The sequence below is a fragment of the Diorhabda sublineata genome, chromosome 1, assembly GCF_026230105.1.
Source record: "Diorhabda sublineata isolate icDioSubl1.1 chromosome 1, icDioSubl1.1, whole genome shotgun sequence".
Classification (NCBI taxonomy): Eukaryota; Metazoa; Arthropoda; class Insecta; order Coleoptera; family Chrysomelidae; genus Diorhabda; species Diorhabda sublineata.
The window spans coordinates 12,922,947-12,948,027 of NC_079474.1; the positions used below are offsets into that span (position 1 = coordinate 12,922,947).

Here is a 25,081-nt window from a genome sequence, read left to right on the forward strand (position 1 = left end):
TACGTTTACGAAATCAAAGAAATTCCTTTAAACATTATGGAAGGTGGAGAAAAGGAGGAAAATTTCAGTTGAAGCTGTACACGATAGTTCAAAAACCTCCCACAACAGCGTTAGTGTAGACAAAGGGTAAGGTATCATCATTAAAAATTTCATCAATTTGTACAAAAGTGTGAAAAATTGTCCAAGGCGTCAATATTTGGCGTTACCTTCATTTGGCAGTGACTAATCATACGTATACATGGTCCGTATATTATGTACTAGTTGTTATTTACATTTTTTTTTAAACTTCAATGAACGTGTTTGAATGTCGATCCCGTAGTTAAATGCTAAAACGTGATAACAGACTAGTTGGCGATCTCATAATAAGAATTCACTGTTTCGTGATAATACGCAGAATGTCGCATTAGTTTATTTGAAAATTGTACCGTGTGTTCAACTGAGAACGACTGTAGGTCAGTGGCATCGAAAAATACGTAGAAATTATTTTGAGAATTTAAAAGGAATCTTTATAATTATATATTAGAATTTTTTATTGATATTCGCCCACCCGGTATATTATAAATTACAGCGACTATTTATAATGAAATTGAATTTAACATTTTATTTCATTCTAAATAGTATAATATGACTTGTCACTTGTCATAAATTAATCGCCATGATGTGACGTCACCTATGAGTAATATCTACATTTCGATAATTCAAAATGAAACAGTTAAAAATATTCATGTCATTTTTAACTAGCACTGTATAAATATAAACAATTTCGTTTTTTTAATACTCACTTTTTATATACTATAATAACGAACAATGTTGCCAGACACTATCACAATAACTACAATATAAATAAGTTTACTGTTAATTATTATTATTACCCCTACCACTAATATCGTGTCAGTAGTTGAAATATTCAAATATAAAAATAATAAACTTATTTTAACCCGCCACTGTCTTTTTTTTTCAACCTTTAACCTATCGAGTATCTTTGAAGTCGAATACGCCGCTGTATCTTAAGATAGAAACCCTTTTTTTGGCACGTATGGCTTCACCGCGTCGTAACCGAACATAACCTACATTCAACAACATCAAAGAGTGCCAGTCGTTGGTGTTCTGTACTCAGTTCGGCCGATGAAAACAATCGAGCTCGTATTGTATATGCATAGCTCGAACACATTTAACACGGTCTTTGGAAAATGTGACCGCGTTTTTTCCGATATTTTTATAAATATAAAGTGGTTTTATAAAGTTGGTGTGTGGTGAAAATAAAACAAATAGTTTTTTTTTTCATTATTATCTTTTATAATAGAAAAACTAAACTGATGGAAGTGATAGGGCTCGCTTTAATCACCTTGACGTTCTTTGGATTTTTTAATAGGATTACCGCGTATTGAAATTTAAGAAATTAGGTATGTAATACGTGATTTATAGGTGTGTCGTTTTTATGAATATCATACATAGCTTTAATAAAAATTTGTAAGAAAGTTGCGGATAACTAAATATTAATATATACAAGGTGTACCAATAGTTTGTTATATTTATTTATATTGTTAAAACTACGAGAAATATCTTTAGTTTGTACCGTACTATGAAGAACTTTCCATTCCTCAACTGGAATCCGTTTGAACAAAAATATTTTAATGAGTTTAGTATCGATGACACGAAAAAGATTTTTTAATTCTACTGTATTATTTTGGTATATAAAAATTGATTTGATGGTAGATTTCTCTTTACAAAAAGAAGTTGAAACATACAGAATTCATCATTGTTTCGTTTATAGAAAATAATAATGTTTTAAAGTTATTAAAAATAAAAAGAAATGTCTGGGTCATAGTAAAAATATTATTTGATAAAATATTGTTGCTACAAGACGTAATTGAACATAAATAAATTTATACATAAAACTAATCTAATTAAGAGACATAACAAAAATCACAATTGTTTTCGTCAACATATTCTACATACAGGGGGTGCATGTGATAAAATTCAGAAAGAAATTTATTAATAAAATTATATATTATGTTGTTTATTTTATTTTCTGTGGTTTTGGGATATGATATAACGAATTAAGTGATTTTATTGAAACGAGGGACGGGGGAGAGTGGTGATTTTTTTTTAAAGATTCTAATGACTATTTTTACTTAACAGATTTTTGAAAGAGTCACTGTAGTTTATTTTTATATACGAGAAAATCATAAAACTTGATTGTAAAACTTCGTAGGGTCATTTTTAAATACTAATACAGAATAATCTAAATATTTTCATAAATGTGCAAGTTTTCGGTCTTTGGTAAGCTGTACAGAACAATGGAAAGAGGTTTGGACAGGCCTAAAGCCAAGTGTAGAATATTACGTAGCCTTATCATAATTTTTTTTCCAATAAGTACCTTACTTAATCCTGAAGCTTTCAGGTACAAGGCATGCTGGAGTTATATCATTATATGGCTTCCTTTTTCCACAGCAGTTTCCATTTCTATCGTGTCTTTTCCTTTGTTTCCTGCCATCTTTATTGTAGTTAAACCATTGCGTAGGTTCCTTTTTTTTACAATTGTTTTCATTCTTTCCTGTGCTGTCTTTTGTTTTGTTTCCTGTCATCTCAATTTTTTGTTGGAGTTAAGTCATTGCGTAGGCTTCTTTTTTCAAAACTGTCTTCTTTCCTATCTTGTGTCTTTTGTGTTGTTTCCTGCTATCTTTATTTCTCGTATCCAGCTCCTCCTTTGTCTTTCTTTGTTGTTATCGTGAGCTCTTCTTATATCTTCAGTTATCGTGACGTAGCCAAAACATGTCAGTTGTCATTCCCAATTCAGTCCTGAATCGGTTTCAAATTCAAATTTTCTCTTATAAATGTTGTCGTATCTTGATTTCTTTTCTATTTTTTTTTTTAGAAATCTCATTTCTGTACTTTTTACTGTACTAATTTCATCTTATGTCGGCGATTGTCATCGATAAATACAAACAATTAGTACCGAAAATACGACTCACCTTCTACGAGGGTTGTTTGAAAAATTTCCGACCTCAACTTAAAGATATTAGCACTTATCAATGTATGCGCATGCGCCCAGAGATTTTTCTCGTATTTATTTAGTTGGATACTACTTAATACTGCTTAAAATCACACGTACTCTTTTATGGTACGTTGTTAATCAGTTCAAATTGTGTTAAAGAACCGGACAGTTTGAAAAGTCACGAAAAAAGGAATTTACTCGGCAACTAACCACCGGAATACCCATTTCGTTGAACTGAATGTAGTTTCAGACTGCGGAGAGTATAACGTAGGTCATGGAAAGAGCGTGTGGAACACGTTCCTTATTACAGGTTATACACTAGCCGCCCCTGTTTTATAAAAAACCAAAGTATTTCCATAAAATATAATTAAAGTATCTTATTTACCATTTTTGAATAAAATAAATAGTCTGATTTTATAATATTATAAAAGAAACCGTTTTATTTTCGTTTAAGAATATAAATCCACGTATCACGAAATTACTTTACGTATTATATAGGACTTAAAAAAAAATTACATTTATTTACTTTGGAATATAAAATTTTAACTGAAAAATAAAGTTTGTAAATAAATAATAACGAAATTAACAACGTTTTTATGCATTTGGATTACGTAATTGGATAATAGCGTATATTCAAGAACGCTAAGATCTATTTTTAATGCTCCTCTGTTGTTTATTGGATTGAATGTAACTAATTTTATTGAATTTAGTCAAGGTGACACGCAACATTTGATATCGTTTAATATTTTCATTACAGCGCTGTACTTCAAAAGAATTTATCTGCTTCTAAATTTTTTTAGTTAATAAAAAACTGTTTAATACCATTCGGACAAGCTGTAAGACAAAAACATACCAGAAATGTTTTATTCTCTCGACATGACCTTGAAAACATATACTCCTCGATTTTGTTCGAAATAATTAATTTGAGAACCGAAAAATCATAAATGCAACTAAAATAGTACAGTCAAATTTTATGATGATTTCGAGTTAACAACCCGCAAAGTATAACAATTGTCGACAGGATTCATACATCACTTGATCATAATTTTATCGAGTACATTTCATTCAAATAGATACATTCCGTGCTTAAATTCGTTCATCCGTCTATAGGTTGTTTAAATACGATGTATTATTATAAAATATAATTTTTTTTGTTTCGCTAGAACATTGTAAACATTATAAACATTTACCGGATGTAGAAGAAGACACAGAGGATATATGGATTTTACTTCTATTGACATAAATAATTGTTGCAGAAGATTTCTTAATTTGTTTTTGTAATCTTATTTATTTATTTCACGAATAGAATCAGTAGCGTTGCTAAACGTTATATTAACAAAGTATATCTTAACCTAAAAATACTTACAAGGTAAATCTGGAATTAAATACCCCCTTTTTTGTACACTACACACATACACGTACTATATAATTTGTTATATTTTAACATAATATCACAAAAATTCTATTTAATAAGTAAATTAATTAAAATAATCCAACAAATACCCAAAATGGCAGCCAGACGCTATAGGCGCGATAATTGCTTGCCCTCTACCAAAATAGACGAAAACCTTAAACAGCGACGGTCATAATTTTACAACTCATTATGTTAGCAAAGTTGCCATATCGGCTTTAATGAAGATAGGTGTGGTATTTTTCATATCAATTTAATTTAAAACAAAGATTTACAATACAATTAGTGTTGTTTATTTTTTTTATTGTAAAATATTTTCGAAACTCAAACTAATTTCAAAATATTTCAAATATTTTATTTGGTATAAGAAATTTAATTACTTAAAATCGCCATTTTTTGTACTTTTATTATTTATATTGATATTTAATGTCATTGGTTGCTATTTGAAGTATTAAGGGCGAAGTGGGGTAAATCACACGATTTTTATTGAGGTAAATGAGAAAAAAATTAAATAACACCTACAATATGAACAGTATTCGATCCTAGGCAACTTCCCTACTTTAAAAGCGGTTTTTTTGTTATATATTTCAAGAATTATGTATTTTTTGAGTTTAACCCTATGAACCACGTTGATAATCCATACGACTAATGGTAAATAAAAATCGGCAACGTTGGTCTCCTTTTCAGATGATTTATTACATTTCGGGACCATTGCTATGTAACTTCTTGTCTAAATAGATACAGGTAATAAATTTCTAAGATTGTAACGTTGCCGCTTTTACATGATTATTTATAATTTCAATACTTTTCTTAGATTATTTTTGATAAAATTTCAACAAATATTTTCGACCCCAAATAATAATTTTGTTGTTTTTTATTCATTTAATATGATGTCATCATTGTCAGGATTTATATTCTAGTAAATTAAATTGCTTATTGCGTGAACGGCGCCGGCGTCCAAGGTCTCCTAGAACGTCCAAAAACGTAATTGGGTTTGTTGGTAACGAGCCTGAACCTCTACATTCACCTAAAGTGAACGTATGTGCTGATTATAGGCTTTTACTTTCTTCAAGATTAATTCGGAGCGTTTTGTGCAGATGATAGACGACTTCTTCATGTCTGAACTGCAAAAATTTTATAGTTATAAATCGAAAAACGTGGTTCCAGCAGGACGTGGCAAATTTACACACGTCCGACAGATATCTGCCATGATTTCGTGAAAGGTGACAAAGTTGGCCTCCACGCAGTCCCGATTTAACACCTATGGATTTTTTCCTGGGGGATTATGTCATTGTTTACGACAACAATTCGACTTTCCCGACATAATAAAAAGAAAATATCCGTCACGAAATGGCAGCCATTACGTAGAATAAATATCTGCTAAGTCGTCGCGGCCATTTTTAGTGCTCGATTAAATTAATTCCGTGAATATTTGGACGGTTATTTTCAAAAAATAAATTCCCAAACAATTAATATGTAACGAACATTTTTTCAATAAACTCGTATTTTTTTTTGAAATACGAACTTTCTTTAGAGACACGTTGTATTAAATATTCCTACTGAATAAACATTTGTAAATCCGTTATTCGATGTCTTTTTACAGTTAAACTGAAGATACGCTTTAGTTGTTTCGTTTATTAGATTCAGTTTTATAACAAAAATCGTTCTGAAAACATTTATATCAAGCATATACTGAATTGGTAATATAAACATGGCAACGCCGCAACTATCAGCTGTTCAAAATGGCGCGATACGAAAAATGAAAAAGATGGTATATGTCAGACAAGACGAATACGTCAATATTATTAAAAATTACATTTGTTTGTTTATATATTTTCGTTCTAATAAATCGAAATAATAAAATTAACTGATGCACATTATCAATAAGAGTAAACGTGTTTAATTCGATTTAAAATAGATTGAGCTTGAGGAGTATACCGTGAAGTGAAGTCAATTAACGCAAAGCAGCTGTTGTTCATTATTGTTAACTATTGTTTGAAAATTAATTGTTTAATAACTATTTTAATGGGAAAATCTTGTAGAAATTGACTCGGAGAAAGAGTTCACATTCATTCAGTGAAAGTAAATCGAGATTGTCGTCGGGTTCACTACCTGGAAATGGGTTTCAAGACTACTACAGCGGCAAGATGTTTAGTCGCATCTCATGATATCATTTAATTGATTTTTTTACTATTAACAATCGTAATTAATAATTATTATTATTAAAAACAAAATGAGTTTCGCCAAGGGTTATACGAGGTGCGACAAAAAAATACTACGAATACATTCTTAGGTTATAAGTTATACAGAAAAAGTCGTTTAGAATTGTTCAATTTTTGATTTACCATCGCCATCTTTATTTTAGCTTCTGCTCCTAATCTTTTTTATTTTAAATCGGTGATTTTCGTGAATTTTTTTCCTTCAGAGTACATTTGTCTTCTTCATGTACAAGCGAGGGCACCTGGATTATTTGATTTAACCTTCATCTTGGATTTTATCTCTTGAATACCTTCTTTTTTGTTTTATGAATTATCCACAGCAACCCCTTTCGTGACTTATCGATAAATGGAAAATTTATTTACTCTAGTTAATTCAGCAATTCTTATTATGATTATTAAATTGCTGAATATTTTCCATTTTTAAACATTCGAATTTTAAAATAACTTGCTGTGTTTGTGTATCTAAATCTTTATTATTAAATTCATAACTGTCTAAAAACCGCCATATTTCTATTTATTTAAAGAAATTTATGAATTAAATGAATCTCACCAAGCCATGACACTGCTTATCGCAGACTATCTAGCAGGAATATTTGAAAGAAATTATGTACATATGCCTTCCGACAGCTAAGGCCAATAGAAATGCATTTATATTTACAATTCGAAGTTTTCATCGGTAAACAGAGGAGATGATGAGTCTACGTGGACTGACGGTTTGTTAGATGTTTACCAAACTTTTAAACATTATTTTTCTTTACTTAATTTGGTATGAGTGCCGTACGTATATAATTAATTTCAACACATAATTAGGATTCAGTACTGCACCAGTTGTATGTGGAATTATAAAATTTGTATTCACCATGACTCTAAGGAAGATCAAAGGCGATTGAACACATTTAAAAAGCGCTTTTAAAGTAGGGAAAGGACCCCGACAAATCTTTTACTTCCCTTAAAGTTGCGTTTGCATTGGGACTATAATTTTTGCGACAAAACATCCCCTTTCCACAAAAATGATGTATTTTTAATTGTTTTCCGATAGCACATTCATATTCAAGGGCGGGTTTCAGTTATAGTTGTGGTTAGGTTATGTTGAATTTGAATTTTGAACAAAAAACGTCCATCTCACTCTCTGTACAAAGGAACAAAGAAATGTTTGACTATATGAACTAAGTTTATTGTTTATAAAATTTAAACTAATTTTTAAGCTCCAATTAATGTATTTGTAGGGTTCTGCTGGTTTATCAACACGTCTAAATTTCACTTTTAAGTGATAAGAGGTCTTTAAACAAATACGTCATCTTTTCCGGAACCGTGCGCCTTTCAAATCGATTCTTACGCCCTGAAATGACACGAACGCTACTCTGGGTACTTAGGTGAATTAATAGAGATGAGCGAACACGATATCTGAGTATTAGTAGTTACTATGCAAGTTAACAGGTATTGTTCTAAAAATACCCGCCGCTGTGTTGGTAAAAATTAAAAACAAAAGATTTTCCCATAATGATTTATTATTTTCACACGTACCTCGCAGTTTTATATTATCTTAAATTAATTATTAAGAAGCTTTTACTTTCTCTAATCTTTTGTTTTGTTTTTAACCTTTAAAAAATTATCATCCAGTCTCAATTTATGATCAGTTGTGCTACGACTTTAAATTGAAAAATATGTTTGTTAGTTGAAGTGTCTTCTGTCTAATGAAACTAATAATCTAACGAAAATGATTTGTGTCTGTGCTCCGTTTATAATTATATTCGTGAATTCGCTTTATTAACTTCATAATGGTGAGGAGAGGTTGCCTGGAACGTTTTTTGGAACGGTACGTAATTCATATAAATCCAAAAAAAAATATTTTTTGCTGCAGCAGCAGCAGTTGATTCCACAGACTTGCAATATATCGTGCAAATACAGCTCCAGGTGGAATTAAGTTTGCACTAGAAGCTGTTGGGGATTGAACAACTTTTTGATCTTTATGGTCATTATTTCCAACCAAATCCGAAGCCGTAGCGTTAATAAAAACAACAGCTTCTGTCTTCGCCCGCATTTTATTCAATCAGATTGCTTCTACCATATACCAGAATGTTTTTATCATCAGTTATTAATGGTATTGATCTCTGATTGTCTACAGGATTGGGTGTTAGCCGATGACACCTCTATGCTAGGTGTTAAGATCATCCCTGAATAACAACCAGCGTTGAGCTCAAACTTCTCTGGAGTATGTGCATCGATTGCGACCTTAATGGATAGGTCTTTAAGAAACCAGTGGATTAATGAGGATGATAAATAGATGATCTTGAATTTAGAACTGTCAAACCCTGTCAAAAGCTTTCGATATTTCCAGAGCAATTGCTTATAGTTTCAATGTTGGTGGTGGACAAAGATAATTCAAGATTTGCTGGTTAATGTTCTTCTACGTGACCTTGAGACTAAAGCAATCTCGGTGTAGTTATTGGGAGCTATGTTTTTTTTTTGGTATGGTTTGAACTAGAGACCTATTAATTGAGCTGCGCGTCTTTATTGATGTTCAGAACGTAGGCTGGACATAAACTAGAAATGTCTACAGTTCTCCATAATTAGTCATATCGAGCATAATTTTCATAAAAGCATTAGATGAATGGAGGAAAGGGTAGCAGAATAGCAAAGAGAATTTGAAAAAAACGTACTAGCTTGCAAAGGATGAGCGGATAACATGGTAGAAGAGAAATGACGAGAAAAAAAAACACCAACAGTCGCTTTGGTTGAAGTATCACCAAGAGGTTGCTATGAGGTGTTTTCTTCTCTTTAAAACGAACTCTATAACCTCAAAATCGAACTTCCATGTCCGATTTTGCCTCTTTGGTAAGATATAACTCACTGGTTTTCAATTTTTGTCTCGAGGAGAGGCTCGTTGCATTTTTCAGATTGGGATGGGAACATTCAAGGTTTTGCCCTGATATAGAAGACATTTTCCTCTGCAGGATTGGAAATGTGGTGGATTTAGGAGGGTAGTGTGGTGAGGGCGTAAATAAAAGAAGCAGAACTCACCAGGTTACAGAAAAACTTCACAAAACCAATTGATCAATTTAAAGGTCTCTGGTATTCGACTTTTGATATTGAGACGTTCAAGTAAGTGAGTTTTGAAAATTACAAAAACGTTCGAAAATCATCTCAAGAAAGATTTACCTCAAAATCAAACATTTTCACTTTCGATTCCTACAGTTTCAAGTCCAACTTTAAGATCCGAGCAAAGTTGTTCGAGCCATCGTCATATCGTCGTAATTTATGGCCCACCATGTATTATGAAAAGTCTTGAACATCATAATTAACAGCAATAGGAGAGAAAACCATATAAAACAGTACCATTATTAGAAAAACAAAAAAAATCACCTTAAAATGCGTGTTACGAGGGTCGTTACTTGAGATATGGTGACATCTATGTGAATATGTCAAATTTGACGTTGTCATTAACTCGCTTCGATTTTTGGTGATGAAACACCATCTTAAGTTACCGTTTTACGCTGTGTTTTTCGAATTTACACTTTGCTACAGGATGAATTTCGTGAAAATCGTCCAAAACCAGCTGTTGTGTCAGAAAACATCGATGCTATGCGCAAGATCGTCAGGTGACATACCGTGAGTTTGAGGCGTACGTTCCACTCGCATATTGCCTCAACATTTGACTGTCAAAAAAATTTGTTCGCGTCTTTCAAGACTAGCCGAATCCAACTAAAGTCGTTCGCGCCGGAAGCACTTAGAAGCAAATGGTTGCCGGTTTTATCGAAATAGTTCCATTAGATCAACGTACAACTCTTAATTCTGAATGGTACAAAAGCATTTGTTTGCGAAAAGTGTTCAAAAAAATTACGAGAATGCGAGCTCTTACACATCAAATCAAACAAAGGGAGGGATTGTTGCGTTCAAACACATGCATTATTGAAAATAATAAAGAAATATCCAATTATAAATATTTGTTTTTTGATTTTTCTATCTCGAAAGCAATATCCAAGAGACTTTTTTTTCTTACAGATTCGTCCTCAAGATGATCCAGTTTACAACCGAACAACTGATCACTATCACAGCCTTACCAACTATCACGATTTTACTAATATGGACGCTAGTGATTTTTCACAAAAATCGTAAAAAATGGGGTCCGTACGATATACCCATAGTATGCATTTTGGTTCTATCAATAATAAGAAATCTGAGCATATTATGTTATCTATTGATCAATACTTTATCCGAACCCAGTATTATCACATTAGAATATTGTAGTATCGTCGTTTGGATGTTCAATTCCATCCATACTTTCCAAGCTAGTTCTCTAACTACCGTAGCCATAATCGGTTTGTTTTCCATGAAACTCTATAGAAAAGATCAAAATATAAATATATTTCTAACACCTACTCACATTATATATCATTTATTTTGTTTAACTACTCTGTGCGCCTGCGTCGGCGTGGCTGCTATCCTAGCTCAAACCGACAAGGAGACTCGGGTGACTCGATCAGTTTTCGAATGCAAATTCATGCCTTTCGATTTGGACATAAAGTTCAACATTTTCATATTGGTACTACACATGTTTCTATCTGTGATATCTTTCACTAGTTTCGTTATAATATGCTACAATTTCTACAGATTTAGGGAAAATAATTTCGAATATATCAAAAAATCTAATTCGGATTTGAGTCAATTGAGTTTGGGTAACGACGAAAAAAACTATTACGATACGTATACGATACAGAGAGGACAGAATGAGGGGAATAATTATTTTTGTGGAAACAGGGACGTTAATTGGAATTCTGATTTATCTACTACGGTCAGTTCTACGAATTCCAAGAGGCCTTGCTTGGATAGGAGTTTGAAAGGTGGTAAACGAACCGAAGAGAATCGCACTGGGTTAGAAACTATTCATCCGGTTCTTATCGTCTGCTATCTATTCTACCATCTACCGATCATTGTAAGTATTAATTTTTAAGGTCAAAAGGTAACGGAAAATCAGTTTTTCGCAAATATCTCGCAATCTATTGCTCGGAGATCGATAGCGGTTATTATAAAAATTTTTTCTAGTAATATTATCTACAAAAAATGAAAGAAAGCGACTAGAATGCACATATTTACCATACACCAAAGCGTGAACTTTACACTACACTTAACTAACTTATAATAATTAACTTATAACTAACACTTAACTAACTTATATAATTTATTCAAACTTTTCGGTTACGTTCTATTTAGTTCTGTTCACTATGACTATTTATTATAAACTAACTTAACAAACCTAACCTAACCTAAACAAACTCGTTTATATATCCCAAAAGAAACTCCGAAAAGTTCTGGAAAATATACAATAAATAGACTTCTTCTTTTTTTTTTCTTTAATGTAAGCAAAATGCTTGTTTTTCCTCGTATCCTGTGGCGTTGAATTATTAGAGAGGTTGTAGGTCCATCTCTTGCGGGGTCTTCCAATGCTTCGGCGCCCTAGGGGCGACTTGTCTCTAGGTATTTTGACCATTCTGCCGTCATTCATTCGATCTATGTGTTCGTTCCATTATATCTATCTTCCCAATATCCATTCGTTTACGTTGTGTCAATTTTATATGTTCTTCTAATGTCCTCGCTTCTCTCCATGTCAAAAAGTGTTTTTCCAGCGATTCTGCGCACTATTTTCATTTCATAAATAGATAGAAATAAATAGGCCTAGAAATTAGTTCGAAAGAAACAATGTAAACAAATCGCCTGCTATGGTAAAAACGAATTCGGGGTATATCAAACGTGCCGCGTCTTAGCAGAATTTTAGAATTCCACTAAAACCGGACAGGACCGGCTCCAGGACACATACTGCGCACTTGTTCAAAAGAATACTTATAGAGTTTTAGTCGCTTAATAAAATCTACTAGGAGGAATAGTTACCTTTTTTAGATACTTATAGTAAAATCATGAAAATTTCTACGTTTGGGTTTTCGGTTACGATCTTTATAACTAAAATATTTTCAAAAATGGCCAGTTCTACCGGAAGTAGACTGAAACTTTGATATTTTGAATGGAACACCCTGTATATTTATACATTTTTGAAATCTACGTAAAATTTTAGTATATTTTTGTCTCAGACCTTTTTTCGAAAAATGCATACTTTTTGAATTATTAATTTTTTTGTAAAAGATTTGACCGTTGCATACCCTTATAAATTATATTTTTACGAGAATACTCTTAAAGGTATGAAAATGGTTTCTGTTGGATTTCTTTTAGCAAGGTCAGACGTATTGGAATCTATATAGAAAATTTTTTCATTTTATACAGGGTGTGAATAAAAACTGTTCAAAGTTTAACTTTATAAATATCAAATTTCTTCATTTTTTTTGAATAGAACCACCCGGTATTATCTAAGATAAAGAAAAAAACTTTTTTATTTCTTAGTGCTTGTATCAACCGGTCAAAATAAAATTTGTACCTCACCTGCATCTCTAAAAATTTATACAAAACATTTAATATCTGGATAATGGTAAGTTTTAGGTATAGGAAAATATACATGGATTTGCGTTATTTTCCCCCCTGTATGCATTAAAATAGAAAAAACGGGTGGTTCTATTTAAAAAAAATAAAAAAAAAATTGATATTTATGAAGTTAAACTTTGAACACTTTTTATACATACCCTGTATAAAATGAAAAATTTCTCACCAAAGATTCAAATACGTCTGACCTTGCTAAAAGCAATCGAACACAAACCATTTTCAAATATTGGAGGGTATAATCGTAAAAAAATAATTTATAAGGGTCAAATTTTTTACAAAAAAATTAATAACTCAAAAAGTATGCATTTTTCGAAAAAAGTTTTCAGGCAAAAGTATACTAAAATTTCACGTAGATTTCAAAAATGTATTAATACACAGGGTGTTCCATTCAAAATAACAAAGTTACAGTCGACTTCCGGTAGAACCGGAAGTTGGCCATCTTTGAAAATATTTTAGTTAAAAAGATCGTATCCGAAAACTCAAACGTAGAAACTTTCATGATTTTACTGCAAGTATTTTGCCATATACAGATAGTTTTAACTCGCCGTGGGACACCCTGTATATAAAGAGACACTGTATTAACAATAAATTGAAGAAGAGGTTTGTAATTATAACAGAAAGCTAGATCATAACTTGTGTCACGAACGAAGGTCGGCAGTTCTATGAAAAAAATATTTTTCTATGAAATTTTCTTAGTGAAAACGTTTAAAAAAATAGAATTGATATATACAAGTGTTTATGGACGCTTTAAATTCGTGTAAACATTTTAATAATAAGTTATAATTAGTTTGTCTCGTAATATCGGTTAATTTAAAAAAATTTTATGAGTGTTATTTCGCATAACGGATAAACAACAAAGCGTAATACCCCCATTAAGATTATTACGTAATCGTTTAACGCCATTGTCAATTGTTTGAAATTGCCCGGAATCGGTGAAGTGCCTGTCGTACTAATTTAAAAAAACACAGAAACGGTAATTGACTGAATTACATGAAAACGCGTACATTTAAACAATGTTTTCCGTTCATTTATAGTACAGGTAAAATATGATTAAATCCGAAATTAAATTGGACGCTTCTGATTTTCTAGATTCTCAGATGTTAGGTTAGGTTACTGAATAAGCCTACGGGCACGGGTTTTCCAAATTTTGGAACCCGAATAACTCGAAAACTAAGAGGGATTCGAAAAAAAATGTCTGAGCAAAAAACGTAGAGCACTAAATTTTCTACAAAAAGGCGTCATGTCATTTTTTTACTGAGCAAACCCCAAATACTTTTCAGTTTTATATCCATCCTAGAGACGGGACCGCCTTTTTTTTAAACACTTTTAAACGTATTAGAAAACAAAAAAATGAAATATTTCTTAAGAGTACTAGATAATGTTTATAATTCGATGAAAAATTGTGTTAAAATTTATTTAGATCGAAGTGAGATTGACCTATTGAACAAACCCATTCAAAATATTCAATAAATCATACAGACAAGCCCAGTTTCGTCAAACAATACGATACTTATATTAATAATGCATAAAACGAGATGAAAGTCGTATAAGTAAAAAGACTAGAAGGAACAGGGTCGAACTCGGCTAATGAGCACGTTCCTATTCAAATTTCCATGTATTGTATAACAAACAAAAATCGAAATTAGACAGCTACATTATATGTGCACAAAAATAGTCATAACGGCGAAGGAATTGCAAAATTAATATACAGGGTGTCCCATGTAAGACCAGACAGAGTAGAGAAATATAGGCAAGTCCAAAATTTGACGATTTGCCTCTATACCAAGTTGGATCCCTGAGGAGTTATGAGATCTAAATTTTCAAAATTAATTTCTTTGAAACCCTTCAATTTAAAAGTACCAAATTTGGTATACAGTATGAGTATGTTAATGGTTTTAGGTAATGGTAAGTAGAAGGTAATCGAACCATTCTGGGGGATTAATAATAAGATGGAGAGGACTATAACTATTGATCAAATTATATATAAAAACGTGCGACGCCTATAAATGTCTTCACCATCGTGGTGTATATGCTAATTTTTGCACCAAAAGCTAAATTTTAGACAAAAATTAAACAATAAAAATGAACGCAGAAACCAAAACAAAATTTTTTTCCGCTTGGTGTTTCCATTGCGATTTGAAGACGATTTCGTTGCGTAATTAAGTCATAGGTAAAAATTACTGATAATGAATTATTAACTTGCACTCATCCTGAAATGAGGGAATTAGCAGGAATTGCCGAAAAAATCGAAGGATCCGGAAACTTTGACAACTTAGAACATAGAAGAAAAGTCGCTGACCAGACCTAGTGCAGAATTTGTAAGACCTACACGATAGCCGCATTCCCAGAACGACAATAGTTTTTTTGGAGAAATGCAAGCCCGTGAAATCAGCAACCAAGACAGTACAACCTAGAGAAGTTCAAAATCAATATCCACAGGCATTTCCACACGGCAGGCACCACTCAAACTACTAAAATATAATAGGGTTTGTCCTCTTGCGCTTGGTTTTTACATATAAAACGTCCTGATATATGATTTGTCATTCTTGGCGCTTATTAGCGAGGTGTCAGATATCTAATCAAGCGTGAATTTCAAATTTGCCAAATTCAACGTATAAAAATTAATTGCCCCTTAATTTTGAGCTCCCCTATATACTACTCTGTGTTGTAAACCTCTCAAAATCAGTCGAAAAAATATTTACTTGAAGGTTTATCAACAGTATTTTCCAACAAACAGCGGTTTATAATGAGATTTTTATTTCTCAGGAGAAAAGTCAATGCACGAAAAGGTTTACGAGTTTTTAACCACAATGAAAGTTTCAAGTATCTGTAAACAATTCAAATAGCACTCGTATAACAACAAGTACACTAATAAAAATGTCAAACTTAATGATGTCAATGTCATATTTGACATATTCACATCAGTGTTGTCATATATTAAAACTTGAGTATCAACCCTCGTATAAACGATTTATTTAACAAAAAAAAATCGTTATTATATTGGTAAAATCAATAACTATCATAGTATAATAAAAATACGAAATAAAACAAATTAAATAAATCAATTTTAAATTGACCTTGATATTCTGTGACGATATTTAAAGGTTAATAACCTTAACCGTCATTCCTCGTAGTTTTTTATTGTCCTGAGTGAACCAGAGTATTTACAACTATCAAATGTGCAAGGGTGAGGATGTCACGTATAGAGATTTCCCTTTTGACGACCTGATGGCTCAAAAACAATGTAAACAAGTAATTTGCAAATTTCTTGAACCAGTTATGACCTTAAGACGTACAGATTTGTTAAAAACGTACGGGTTCTTATCGAAAGTACGGCCCTGGTTTTCGTACAAGAAATGTGCAATCTACTCCAACAAGTAGGTCAAGCAAAGGTAGATCGAGTTGAGATGGAGATTTAAAACACAAACATATATATATATATATATATATATATATATATATATATATATATATATATATATATATATATATATATATATACGCCATTACGATCAGCTGTAGATAAATGGGCGAGAACGGATGCTAATTTAAACGAGTGAATGATTTCGAGGAAGTATTTGAAATTATAAAATCGTTGACATTAAAAATTTATAATTATTGTATTTTAACTTAGCCGTCCTGTATTTCATTTATTTAGGCCATATTTTCATTCAAATGATCTACTTGGCGTACGTCTTAATTGTTATGAACCACCCTATAGTGTTTTTATGCAGTAAATTTATCTGCATAGTTGATCAGAGAAATTTTGAAAGTTCTCCAATACCAAGTTTAATAATCGTTTTATTGAAAAATTACTAAATTATGTACAAATTTCTCTTCTAATTATTGTACTTTCAATTAGTCAGATACTTTCTTGATGTTACATCATATTTTGTGCATATTTGAACACAATTATTTTTATTACGAAATTCAAATAGAGTAATAATTCGTTTAAGCAATTTTTTAACCCACCCTGTATAATATATACTCTTTATAAATTGTTTATATCGAACCGGATATGAGAACAAAGAAGCAATAAGCAGGGTTATGTACTTGTATGGTATATAGTTGAATTGTGGGAAAATATTATTCATTCACGTTTCTCATTTTAAATGTTAAGGTGAAAATTACTATTAGAGAATGTTCAACGGTAATTTATTTAGTCCAATCGTGAAATACAAGAAAAAAAATGTTGGGATTTCTATGCAAATGCCTCCTGTGAGGATTGAACTCACGACCCCTGGTTTACAAGACCAGTGCTCTGCCACTGAGCTAAAGAGGCGACAATTCAATTTATTTAAAGCACGTATTCAAAACATATCCAGACAAAACATTTTTTTTTTAAATAAAAATAAAATATATTTAAACATACTTGTTTCGAAAAATTTGAAAAATCGTGTTAATGCTTTTAAATCTTCTTAATTTTAGGTATCTTCTGTTTTAAAATTAATTTTTGTTAATAATTTTTAAGAGATTGATAAAAACTTGAAGTTTCTTTATTTTCATAAAGACTGCAGTTAAGTCGAAACGTCAATTTTTTAACAATCTCTCAAAAATTATTTAAAAAAAACATAAGAGACCTAATATCAAGAACATTTAGAAGCATCAATATATCAAAAAGTCTAAGAAATTAAAGAAATTTATGCGAAGGTTGTTCAATATGTCAAATCTGACATTGCCAACATAAAGTTTGACATTTTTAATGGTAAACGTACTCAGAACGTGTTGTCATACGAGGGCTATTTGCGTTGTTTACAGAATTGGAGGATTGATACGAATTAAACTCTATTCTCTATTCAGAAATTGAAGATGAAGAGGTAGATGTCTAAGATGAAAGAGCCTCGGACTCTTCAGGTATAATTTGGAGGGACTAAGGGTATCGTGCCCATTGAGACTTTAAATCAGCAGCTTCAAACTAACTTTATGCCAAGAGTTAAAAAAATTGGCGGAAATCCAAGTTCTATAAGGATTTTACTGATAAAAACTTCTAATTTTACCGCGATTATTTCCTGTATCAACGAAAAATACTTATTTTTTTTGGTACGAAATGTCCTCTTCAGAGGATTGAACTTACGATCAATGGTTTTAATTTTCAAATAAAATAATTATTTTATCAATTTTTCGTACGAAATTGTTCTGTAAGTAAATAATTGAAATATTTTTATAAAGATCGAAATAGGTCTAAACATGTTTTAAAATATCGATCAGAATCAAGTCAAGTCAAGTTGGCAACAAAAACAAAATAATCTAAGATAAGAAACCAAAAAAAAATCATTTTCTTATAAAAATATTGCGTTTGCCTCCTGTGAGGATTGAACTCACGACCCCTGGTTTACGAGACCAGTGCTCTACCACTGAGCTAAAGAGGCACTTGCGTGGGCAAAGTGAAAATGACGATGTGCAACGATTACGATGTTTATAATAATAAAATTATCTCATTAAGTGGTATTTATATTTAAATCGTGTATACAAAAATATGAAAATTGGCTTAATACAATATAAATATTAATTCATGAATTGTCTACTCATATTTGTAATATGTCGCAATGTGTATATCTAAATTTGTTTTCATTCCATATAAAGAACTGTCAAACACGTACGCACATCATTTTCAAACTTATATAGCAATTGCAACTAATATAAACAAAATGAATTTACATTAAGTTTAATTAGATTTAAAATAGACAATATTGTATTACGTGTAAAATTAATTGAAAAACATAAATATCATTGACTAAAATAAAAATTTTATAATTGGTATAAAAAAAAATTTTAGGTTATAAAGAACGTCTTATAACCATAGAGCTAATATTAAAAATAGAGAGATCTTGTGATATCGAAGTGCTCATAGGGATTTCTCTCTCTATTCTATTCTAATTGGAAAACCATGACGTAGAAATGCCAAGTGGACAAACGGCAAAACAGAAGATTAACAGGTTTCAAGGGCGGGTAGAAAGAGATAGAGAGTGGTAAACCAATACTATTTCTCCATTTTCCAATAATACACGCCCACTTACATTCCGCCCTCTCTATCTTTTATATTAACTCTATGCTTATAACAATTATCCATAATTATCCAATATTCGTCAGATACAAATAATAAATATGATAATAGGTGCAAGATAGATTAATTATACAATGTGTATTGTAACATTTTTTAAATTCTATTTGATTTAAATGCTTTTCTAATGCTATGTACTCAATAAAATACGGAAAATTTAATCATAAATTAGCGATACTAATTTGAGAAGTTTATTAGGTTCGCAAAGACGTGAAAACCGGGTCACTTCTTTTCTCGGGTAATTGAGACTAGAAATAAAAGTTTCTCGATGAATTTGAAGAATACAGTGAGACTTTGTATAAATAAATGAACAAAAACAAGAGTTGGTATATATACCATTTGAATGAATAATCTTCTGTTAGTCGATATTATTGAATTAATCATATGCGATGTTGTCAAGTTCAACTTTATTTCAGATATTGTAGGAAATAAATATTTGTTGACCAAATAGTAGTTATAAAATTGATCAAATATTGTTTTTAAATGTTATATAAGTAAAAACAGTCCAATAGTATGGAAAAGTGTATGCAAAACATTTCCCAAGTAGTACAACTTATGCTGGAACTTAGACGAAGGAGCTGGTACGTGAATACCACGTGGGTGAATTTATAAACAGTGGGAATTATATTTTATTAACTTTAAAAAGTAATTTTACTGTGCCACGTGGGTAATACATGGCTGTATCGTTCCTAAAACGTGATGGCCACCCAGTTTTTGCTAGGGCATCACAACGTTTATATTGCCTATATTATTTGTTCGTTGTTTTTAATTGAATCACTCTGTATAATTAGTTTCAATTAATAGTAATATCAACCGTGAAAATTTAATTAACGCGTTCTTAAATTACATCATATTTATTGCGTTAAAAAATGTATCTTCTAAAATTACTTTATAAACATATTTTTTGTGAAATCAGACATTTGTTAACATCCTTGTTAATTATAAGAAATCTTGTACGATACACGAGGTCGTTGCGTAATCTATTATAAATCGATATTTTAATCGAATAACTAAGCATTAATATCTAGTTGTGTAAGAATCGTTTTTTTAAAAAAAATCGCCTATTTCCTTGTAACTAAATCATAAGTATAGAGGTGGGATTCTATTTATACATTTACATGTTACAAAATAACTGTTATTCCAAACAATATCCAATACAGCACGTTCAAATTGTTACAGATACTTTGTATTTATCCTGAATTGATATATCCTTGGCCCGTACCAGGAATTGCGTTATGGTTAGGACTGGTTCAAGACGTATTAATACCTGTCGGATTAGGGATAGTAGATTCCAGATTTTGTAAATGGGTTTCTAGCGTTTACAGATGCTCTGGATCGAACGTAGAGGAAAAACTACCCCACGGTAAGCAAAATATAAAAATAACAATTATTTAATCCGAAATTTGGTGGGCTCGTAACAACAATTTTCCACGTAAACACTAAAGATAATTGATCAAATCAAACATTTGATGTACGAGGGATATCCAGAATGTTCAAAAAGGAAAGTCGATTGCAATGGCTGGACGCCGACTGATACGCCATGTACGCAGAGACAAAACTAAGAAAAGGTAGGGAACTATAAGAAGAAGTACTCTACAACATCTACATGGTGGATATCGCTTGAACATACTATATTTTGATGGCCTTCAACGACGATTACATCGACATATCCACCAGGAACGCCCAACCAAGTATTGTAATACTTAAAGAAGTCGTGTAACGAATCGAAGAAGTGAAATTTACAAATATATCAGAAGATAACGTGGATATCAAGGGAGAATTCAACATGGAGCAGGGATTGTCATTCAAGGACTTAATCAACTACGTAGTGGATAAGGCGAGAAAGGGAAAAGGGCGACTCGGAAGACCCATCTGGAGAAGATCCAAGTTGGAGATGAATAACAAGCTCTTCCTCATCAAAGACACCCTTATCCCCCATATATATTGGGGATACAATGTCAAGAGTGTGTGGGAAACTCTTAGTCTAATGGAACTTGATGTAATCAATGGATATATCAAGACCTAGCAGATTTACCAAGATATACCAGGACAACATGGCCAGGATAATATTCAAAAAGACGAAGACGTACCACAACATCCAGTCGTGAAAATACTTGGAGATACACTGTTGAGAGATCTCTCCAGAAGCTCTTAGTTCAGTAAAACTTGATATAATCATTGAGGAACTCTTGGTACATCAACACCTAGAAGATTAACTCAGATCTACTAGAAGAAGATACAAGAAAACGTAGCCCAACATCCAATCAAGAAAACAACTGAACCCCAACCAGCTGTGAAAACACGTAGAACAAAAAAAAGGAGGGAAACCACTTATTAGAGGATCTGCGAAACCGTAAAAGTTGATAGGAACTCGAATAGGTGCAGCTTTAGCAAATAAATCCAATATTTAAAATAATTTTTAGTAAAACTTCTTGAGTAACCCAGGTATTTACATCTTTGAAACCTCAAATACCAGTCGTTCGATCTGTAGTTTTGTGACGTCAGAATTTTTGAGTCGCCCTCGTATTCACAAAAGGGGCTATTGTTTTTCGAACTTCGAATACCGTAATTTTGAAAATAAATCGTTACCTTGTCTACTAGATTTGTCAGAAATATGTAGATTACGTTTTTTGTTTTATTATAATTTCAGTTGGATTGGTAGGAAAATTTAGGACATTCGGTATAGCCAGTCCACCTCAAAGCTTAGAACTACCTACTTCGGAAAGAAATTTACCAGTTTTCCAAGCCGTCGAACATAGATTTCCGATAACGAACGGGTCCTTGTATACAAGTATCGACGGCAGACTCCCCGTTATTCACAATTACAGAAGAAACAGGGATAACAGAAGATGTAAACGATTTTATCACTTTAAATTTTTCAAATATAAAATTATTTTATGTTTTTAACAGGTACGAAAGGAGATAAACACCAAGCGAACGTGGCTTTTCACACTTCCCTGCTAAGCAACCGTCACGATTTTATCGAGAATCCTCAAAAATTTCAATCCTGCGGTAATTGCGAGACCGATCTCTGTCCTAGTCATTCGAATCTACACCATCTGAGTACTAGTTACATAAACAAACAACTCAATCAACTGAACCAATTCAAACCAATAGAAAACCGTCAAATAAATCCTAATAATCATCTAACACCAATCAATTCACAGAATTCGGCGCGCTACGATTCGAATCAGTTCGTTCAGAATCGCGATACTCGTAAAGAAAGAATCAGTCACAGTGAAGAATCGATTCATACGGCTGCTAATAATGAATACACGTTTTATAAAAATCCCGATTTTAACGGAAATTTACACGATAATAAACAAGATGTAAAAAATTCCACAAATCTATTTAGAATTAATAATATGAGATTGAGTAGAAGCGAGGATAGTTTGAATGATCTGGATATCAAACAAATCAGTAAGTAATGAAATTTGTTGTCGTTTTTAATAGTGTGTACCATGTTGCCAGATTTCATATAATTCATCTAATTATATTAATCTTAATATTTGATTGAATCTATCTCATAAATCCAATCAGGTATGCATCAGTACTACATCGCCTGGGGCACGACACCGTCACGTGTTTTAAACGAGTAGTAATCAGCGCAAGCGCGGCATCTGCCTATAATTACAAGGTCACGCGATCAGAAATGATTTGCAGCGATTTTGGCGTAATAATTACTTTGTTTTTCGCTTATTGTAATCACTTGTGAATCGTTTTTCATGGTTGAAATTCTATATCGATAGAGTGTTTTTTATATACCGGGTGCTTCACTATAAATGATCGCGTGGTATGGCAATGTCGCGTATCAAAAATATCGATGCCGATGTCGACAACTAAATTTTATTTATTCTTTTTTTAATAGATTGCAATTAAATATTCCGTAGATTCCATTTTTATTCCAAACAATTCTATTTGCAACTTCTAAATGTAGAAGGATTCGTGTTTTGCCACAAAATAGGCTTCAGTTTCATCAATTGCTTCTTCATTTGCGCTGATTTTTTTACTGCGCGAGCATTTTTTCGCGCTTAGTCACTGGAAGTCAGATCTGGACTATACCATGGACGAGAAAGCTATTTTGAGTGTAATTTCTTAAATTTAACCATATTTTCTATCGACTTGTGGATCGGTGCGTTGTCTTGTTGAAACAGTGGTTCAGCAATAGTCAATAACATTGTTTGAAACCACTGTTTCGAGCACTTCTCTTATTGGAGCCGCTATTAATTTCTTAACCAACGACCGCTCGTGACCAGGCTTTCCTGTACAGAGACTTATCTTATTTTATCTTAATACTAATTGTACTTTGTGTTTTTTGTCCAGATAATTTTCTTCATTTCAACTCATCCCCAACCAAACAAATAGAAACTAAACAGCAATCATCAAACATTAATCAAAATTCTATGAAAATTGATGTCGTCGACAAAAATGATAACTATAGTTCCGACGATGATTATATAACAGATATTAACGAAAATTTCGACTCGATGAGTTCTAAGAGTTGTTTTTCCATCACCACGGAAGCAAATTGCGATTTCGACTTCTTCCAGAGCGGTCATCAGGAAGAACGTAAAGAAAACAAAGAACAAAATGAATATTTCGTTATAAATAACATTAATAATAGACCGGTGATGACTTCTTATAGAACTGGAACTGAAAAAGACACCCCTAAAAACGATTTCAGGATAACAAGATCGAACTCAAAAAGGTTAGCTAAGAAATTATATGGAAATTTATGAATTCACTTTGGATAATTATTTTTTAGATCTTTGGAAGGTTTTCAAGCTTACATCGAATCTGAAGAGAACTTGAGGAACAACTTTTCTCTACAAAGATCTAATTCGTATATGACTTTAGAAGATCGTTGTAAAATCCGTTGGAACGACAGGTTTTTGAGAAGTAGTTGTAAGGAGTCTGGTTGTTCATCGTTCCAAGTAGTGAGGCAAAAAGTTAAATCCGAAGAGTATTTGCCTAATACAACTACCGTATATATCGAAGATTCCACAGGGTGTTTCGATAAGATTTGTGATGAAAAATGCGGTGAAAAGTGTATCCATAGCATACCGGATTTCAAAAAAGTATTTATTTCAGAATATATTTGAATTTATGTATAAGTTACGTTGAAGTTACATATACTGTTTGTTGTAAATAAAAAATTATTATAATGTCTTCTTACAAACGTTTTTTTATTTCACTACCACTACCGTTGAGATATTAAAAACTCAAAAAAGCCAGTAGATAATCAAATAAATGAAAAAAATACTATTTTCAATTATATTGCAGTTGAGCCCGAATTTTGACTGAAGTAAACCCGAATCTTTGATCAAATTTAATTTAAAAATACCAATTTGTGACGGATTAAATTGAGAAAAGCTAATAGTTTAGAATAGCTAATTTCTGACAAATTATACTTAATAGTTAAAACGTTGAAAATCCTATTTGAGATCAAAACATGAATCCTACGATATATTACAACGTTCCAGGAAGCAAATATCCTCGATCAACACATAAATAATAAATCTATACGCTTTTAACATTTCATTTTATCACTTCATTACTACAGTTGTTTTTAAAGCAAACATTCAGAATAAGTTCTTCTTCTTTTTGGAATTAAAAGGGACTTAGCTGCAACGGTCATTCATTCGATCAAATTAAATTTATATAGATTCAACTTTTACATTGTTGCCGTGCTATATTTTTTTCCAGTTATCGATATAATATTAAATAAAATATAACTTAAGAAATGTCCTTCAATATTTTATTAATACTGAAATAGAATGATGTAACAATCTATTTCGGAAATAAAAATAACTGTAATTAGCAGTACACAATAATCCAAGTCAAGTTCGAAAATATATTAAGGTTACAATTACTTGATGAGGCATTGTGACTGAATATTCTATCAT

At 31.8% G+C, this 25,081-nt stretch overlaps 1 protein-coding gene and 2 non-coding genes across 3 annotated transcripts; 1 reads left to right on the forward strand and 2 right to left on the reverse strand.

Moving 5' to 3' along the window:
* The first annotated feature begins 943 nt into the window (after positions 1–943).
* LOC130453224 (uncharacterized) lies at positions 944–24,354 on the forward strand. The gene is made up of 7 exons (XM_056792853.1): positions 944–1,403; positions 10,631–11,561; positions 20,355–20,538; positions 21,826–22,026; positions 22,086–22,595; positions 23,499–23,883; positions 23,941–24,354. Exons 2-7 carry the CDS (start codon positions 10,644–10,646, stop codon positions 24,275–24,277), a joined length of 2,535 nt encoding a protein of 844 aa, XP_056648831.1. The 5' UTR covers positions 944–1,403; positions 10,631–10,643; the 3' UTR covers positions 24,278–24,354.
* Positions 17,325–17,396, reverse strand: Trnat-ugu (transfer RNA threonine (anticodon UGU)). Its single transcript has one exon. It is a non-coding gene; the product is annotated as a tRNA-Thr (tRNA).
* Trnat-cgu (transfer RNA threonine (anticodon CGU)) lies at positions 18,412–18,483 on the reverse strand. The gene has a single exon. It is a non-coding gene; the product is annotated as a tRNA-Thr (tRNA).
* Positions 24,355–25,081: the final 727 nt, after the last annotated feature.